Source organism: Populus alba, chromosome 3, assembly GCF_005239225.2.
Source record: "Populus alba chromosome 3, ASM523922v2, whole genome shotgun sequence".
In the NCBI taxonomy this organism is placed as follows: Eukaryota; Viridiplantae; Streptophyta; class Magnoliopsida; order Malpighiales; family Salicaceae; genus Populus; species Populus alba.
Window position 1 is genome coordinate 21,299,528 of NC_133286.1, and position 5,932 is coordinate 21,305,459.

The window sequence follows — 5,932 nt, forward strand, 5'->3', positions numbered from 1 at the left end:
TACTTTTTGTTCAACCTCAATTTTAACTACAGTTTTAACCAAACATATATTTTTCTAAACCAACTACAACTAAAGTACTTTTATAAAACATTTTTTTAAATATGTAGTAGTTCGCTTCCATTGGTACTGTTATGGTTGCGGGTGCTAGTCATCATGTCTTGATTTAGCTGAGAGAAGCTTTGGTATTGTATTGCAGGCTGACCTAGGTGGAGGCAAATATTTTTCTTTAGATTAATATGGATGTTCAAGTTAGTTTGAGCCTACCTTAACTAATCTTACAGGTTTTAAAATTAACAAATATATAAATATTTAGTAACTATCATATTAAGAAATACATTACTCAAATCTAATATAACAGGATGAAAAAACTCTTTAGTACAATTGGCAGGGGCAGATTTTTAAACCTTGCATTTGTAGGAGAGAAGCTTTGGTAATATTGTCGGCCGACCTAGGTAGAGGCAGATATTAAACTGACATTTGTAGCTTTATAGTTTATACTGGTGCAGCATCCATGAGTGCGGTGCAGCATGTATTCATGAGGTGAAAATTCAAATAGCATAATATTTAGTACAGATTTTCATTTAATTAGAAAGGGAAATTTAATTTTTCCATGATTAACTATCAAGAAGTCGCATTTGGGCACGCTGGAAGTGTTAATGTTGTTAATCTACATATCTACTACAACATTGTACTCTTCGCTGTGAGTTCTCGAGATGATGACTTTCTGTGCTTTAATAAAAAAAAATTATAATACATAAAAATAATATTTTTTTATTTTTTAAAATTATTTTTAATATTAACACATCAAAATAATCTAAAAACATAAAAAACATTTTAATTTTTTTAATAAAAAATAATATTATTTCTTCTGAATTGTCACTTGCATCAATTGTGATTCCCAAACGTGGATGAATTTTATATTATTTCTTCTTTTTGCATGTATTTTTTTATAAAAATAATTAATAAAATATTACTAGTTATTTATAAAATAAATTTTATTAGAAAGGGCCTGCCTACACTCCAGAATTATTTTTTAACTTCAGCTTTATATGGAATAAATTTATTTTAATCAAAGTTAAATAATAATAAAAAAAGATAAATCAAAAGTTTTAAAATTTTGAATTTTTGAAGATGCAGAAAAGGAGAGAATGGAGATTTTATATAATTGAGGGTTTAATTTATTTTTTGAATCAGTTGCAGATTTGATTTTGCCGCGTGAACAATGAAAAATCCGTTGCAGATTACTTAAATAATTTAATATTTTTTTAATCCTTTCTAGCAATGGATTTGCAATAACTAAATTCAAAATCTGAATCATGTGATGATCCTCCAGCTGGGGTTGCAGCAGAACAAGATAGACGAACAATAGTAGGATTTGAATTTGGATTCAAAGGAAAGAAGCCAAAGGTTTCACCGCTCCCATTGATCATTCTCCTTTTCTTGTTATTTTTTTTTAAGAAGCAATTTATGTAACGGAAGTTGTGAAAATTACTTTGTTCTAACCACAAATGTTAGAATGAGAAAAGTACAATACTAATCAAATCAACTTAAGAAAATAATTATAGCAAAAAAAGATAATGAAGTTTATGTTATATATGAAGATGAATGAGAGACAATAGGAAGAAAATATCTGTATTTCATTCATTCAAATTTTAACTGAAATTGTCTTAGATTGCTGAAAAGAAAATAAACTATGTATTAGCTCCTTTAAATGCTAATATATATGGAAGGAATGTGAGAAATCTTGGGCCAATCTTTACCTTTCTCCCTTTCACAACTTTCACCCAGCATAGGACAAAAGTAAATTGCAAGAGTAGAAAGGGAGGAGGGCAACCCTTTTTCTGGCATTGACTCAATCAGAGGGCACTGATGTATTTGGCTCTAATTTCTCAAGTGTACTTACGTGTTGCGGGTCATGAGTGTCACCATCCCATGTAAACCTCAGCTCATCAAGGTGCTTTCTACCTTTCAAATTTGCTTCACCAGCATCCCTAGCATCCACCACATTTTGAAGGTTCCCAATATGAAGTTGTCCCCGTAGATGTCGTAGCTTTCCCAATTCTTTAATGCTAGACTCACTCTGTCTTCCCACCATAAAGTCAGTCAACGTTTGGAGCTTTGTCAGTTGACCTATATGTGGTGGCATCTCTTTCAAAGGCGTGTGTTTGATGTTAAGATACCGCAAGTTGATTAACCTTTCCAGAGATTCAGGCAACCTTTCGATTCTTGTTCCTTCAAGATTCAGATGTCGTAAATGCTTCAAATTTCCAAGATCAGGTAGACTAGCAAGTTGTCCGCAAAATTTCAAGACCAACGTTTGCAAATTGAGAAGAGCACTCACTTCTTCAGGCAACGTTACTAAATCTGACCCAGAGAGATCCAAATACCGCAAATGCTTCAACTTGCGAGTTGAACATGACAGCATAGATGCATCTCTACACTTAGTCATGAATAGCACTCGGAGGCGACAATGTGTTGACTGAAAGATCTCCTTATAAATTTCGGGAGGACACCTCAAATAGCGTGGATAAGTTTGGAATGTGCGTAGAAGTTGGGCTTCACGGATGTTTTCTAATTTTGTGCTTGAATAACCGCCTCCCGTATCTGCTACGAGTGAAAAATGTCGAGTCCTTCTGGTGGCCTTGGAAGAATTATTTTCCCCCGACCTGGAGCTGAAGCAAATTTGACCGGACACATGGGTAGCCAAGTCATGCATTAGATCGTGCATAACAAAATATGAGGGATAGGCACTTGATTGTTGGAAAAAGGACCTTGACAAGAGATCATCAAAGCACATAGCACCTGCTTTTTCCATCTCATCATCTACGGAGCAGACTAAGAAGCCCTCTGCCATCCACAGGAGCACTAATTCATCCTTTCGAAATGAATAGTCTTTTGGGAATATAGCACAATAAGCAAAACACTGCTTCAGATGTGGCAGGAGATAATGATAACTTAATCTCAAGGCTGGGAGGATATTGTCTTTGGTTAAATCCCATAGATTGCTTTCCAATATCTTCTCCCACTCCTCGACATCTCTTTTGGTGCGTAGCAGACCTCCGAGTGTTTTTGCAGCTAGTGGAAGGCCTTTACACTTTCTCACTATTTCTCTTCCAATCTCTAGCAACTCTTCATAATCATTGGGATTTTCACCACGAAATGCATGTTTGGCGAACACGGACCAGCAGCTGTCTTCCGTCAATTCTTTTAGATAATGAGTTGGAACAGTTCTCCTGACTGATGCTACACTTTCATTGCGTGTTGTGACAAGAATCTTACTCCCTTGTGCTCCGAACTTCAGGGGGGTAAGAAACCTATCCCATTCATCATAATCTTCATTCCAAACGTCATCTAAAACAAGCAAGAATTTATTTCCCTGCAATCCCTCCTTCAACTGAAGCTGGAGCTGATCCAGATTATCACAAGCATGCTTTGAACCGAACCCCTCAAGGATAACCTTGGTTAACTTCGAAACACTGAAATCTTCTGAAACACAAACCCAAGCTTTGAGGTCGAACCCCTCTTGTACTCTCTTGTGATTGTATACAAGCTGGGCAAGTGTGGTTTTACCAACCCCGCCCATTCCCCCTATGGGAACGACACCTGGGTTTTCTTCATTTGCATCATCTGATAGAAGCAACTTCAGTATTGCTTCCCTGTCATCATCTCTACCATAAACACCACGTTCATCCACCAGAGAAGTTGTTGGCCTTTTAGGCGATGATGGTTCTTTTCCCGTGCGGTTGATCAAACCAAGGTCAACCTTTCGTTTAACTAAGTGATCTAGTCTCTCTTGGAGGTCTCCTAATTTGATCAACCACTTCGGCGTCTGACCTCTGAAGGTTTGAGCTTCAGCTTCCACCTCCTGCCGTAGAGCTTCATAAGCAATCTCATCCAAGAAGTCGTCGGCCTCATAGACAGCGTCTTTATACTCGGCCAGCCACTCCCGCACATCTGTCTTTGTTATCTGCTTCTCCTCAGCATCGTCAAGCAGCCTACCACCAGATATCATTGTTGTCTTCAACCTCTTCAGCGGCCTATCGTCAGACAAAAATCTGGGATTCAATTTACTTGAAACTTCTTCGACAATCTTTTGAATTAATTTTGATTCATGCCTGCGCATAGAAAAAGAAAGTCATCACTCATCGATGAAAGATAATCTTTTGAATTTAATGCAAATTTAAAATACAAAACATAATAAGAGTAAAAGTTATAAGCATTTGCTATTGATACAAGGAAAGAAAAGAAGTACCCATTTGCGATACTGTGAGGATCCAGCCCAGATAAATTTGCAGCCTCCACGAGAGCTTTTCTCCACTTTTGGACCTTCTCCATTTCTTCCTTAAAACGTTCTTCATGCTTATCAAAGGCTTCAGCAAAACTCCCCGTCTGTTTTCTAATATCAGAAGGATCAATATCATAGAAAACAGGTATAACAATCTGACCAGTTGTGTGTCTGCAATCAAGAATCTTTTCAAGTTCATCAAGACACCAAGTGGAGGAAGCATAGCCCTTTGAGAAAACCACTATAGAAATCTTGGATTCTTGTATTGCTTTGAGGAGTTGTAAGGAGATTTCTTCACCTATACGAAGTTCGTCGTCATCTCGAAATGTACGGATTCCTGCTTTCTGTAAAGCAGTGAAAAGATGATCCGTAAAATTTTTGCGAGTATCTTCACCTCTAAAACTTAGAAATACATCGTAATCCCAACCAGGTCTAGACGAAGAAGAAGAAGACGCCATGAACATCTAGTAGTGGTTGCTGCACGTAGGCGAGATGGGGCAGTAAAGTTATAATGAATGTCACCTTCGCTTTTTCTTATGAAGCACTTTTAGTATTGCGTTTCGAATTTAGTTTTTTTTTTTAAATGAATTTTTTTATATTTTTAAAATTATTTTAATATATGATATTAAAAATAATTTTTAATAAAAAAAACATTTTATACATTGATTATGAGGACTTCCATCGTAAATTATTATGTTTTTTTTTTAATGTTTTGTTAAAAAAAATAATTATGCATTGATTATGAGGACTTCTTTGATATTCAAGGGAAGTGGCATAAAGCTACTTCCCAGGAATACCACTTTGTATACTCGAGGGCTAAAGCAATGTAAACAGTAACTTCTTTTATAAAGTTTAAAAACACTTTACATGCAAACTTAAAATAAAAAACAGAAAGCAGGTGATGCATAAAAGTGGGCGATGTAGGTAAGTTCATTTTGCTAAAAAGTAATTTATTTTCAAAATTAAATTTTTAAAAAATAAATTATGAAAAAGTGAATTATTTTTTATATTTAATAGTATAATAAAAAATAAGTTGGAAAACATATTCCAGTATTTAGTTATGTCATATAAAAAAAGCTATAAAATAACTTATTAATTTTATATTTTTTTCAAGTTTATTAAAATAATGAGAAATAAATCTTATAAGTTAAAAATTTTAATGAGAATGAAATTGAAAAAAAATATAATTTTATAAATTATCTCAAATAAAATAAATAATAATCAAAATAATAGAGATCAAATCTAAAAAATAAAAAAAATAAAAAGATAAAGAAATTAAAATGATAATAATTACCATTTCATAAATTATTTCAAATAAAATAAATAACATTAAAAAAAATGAAGATCAAATTTAATAGATAAAAAATTTCAATTAAAAAATGATAAGACAAAAGCAAATAACAATTATAAAAATAAGAACCAAAGTTAATATAAAAATTAAATTGTAAGGGATGAAACTAAAAAATAAATATTTAAAATAAAAAATATATAGCAATCACAAGTTTGAGGACCAAATTTGATATAATCAGCAAATAATATAATATTTCTAAATTTTTCACAACTTCCGGAAAGTATTTTCTGCTCAAAATAAAAGGAAAACACTTTTTTCTGAAAATCAAGGCAAATTTTCATTTGATTGTAAAGTAT

The 5,932-nt window shown here is 33.5% G+C and overlaps 1 protein-coding gene across 2 annotated transcripts; it reads right to left on the reverse strand.

The window, feature by feature from the left end:
* Nucleotides 1-1,618: 1,618 nt before the first annotated feature.
* Nucleotides 1,619-4,772, reverse strand: LOC118054262 (putative disease resistance RPP13-like protein 1). 2 transcript variants are annotated; one of them, XM_035065767.2, is made up of 2 exons: nucleotides 4,253-4,772; nucleotides 1,619-4,037 (listed from the first exon to the last, which is right to left on the reverse strand). In XM_035065767.2, the coding sequence occupies exons 1-2, from the start codon at nucleotides 4,747-4,749 to the stop codon at nucleotides 1,853-1,855; spliced, it is 2,682 nt and encodes an 893-aa protein (XP_034921658.1). In that variant the 5' UTR covers nucleotides 4,750-4,772; the 3' UTR covers nucleotides 1,619-1,852. The 2 variants fall into 2 exon arrangements, with proteins under 2 accessions (XP_034921658.1, XP_034921657.1); XM_035065766.2 differs by having other exon boundaries at nucleotides 1,619-4,115.
* Nucleotides 4,773-5,932: the final 1,160 nt, after the last annotated feature.

Excerpts from the sequence above, each read along its gene's own strand:
- LOC118054262 (XM_035065766.2), bottom strand. The coding sequence starts at position 4,749 with ATGTTCATGGCGTCTTCTTCTTCTTCGTCTAGACCTGGTTGGGATTAC. Across the intron at positions 4,116-4,252 it reads CCTCACAGTATCGCAAATGG|GCATGAATCAAAATTAATTC; the intron begins GTACTTCTTTTC and ends TTCTATGCGCAG.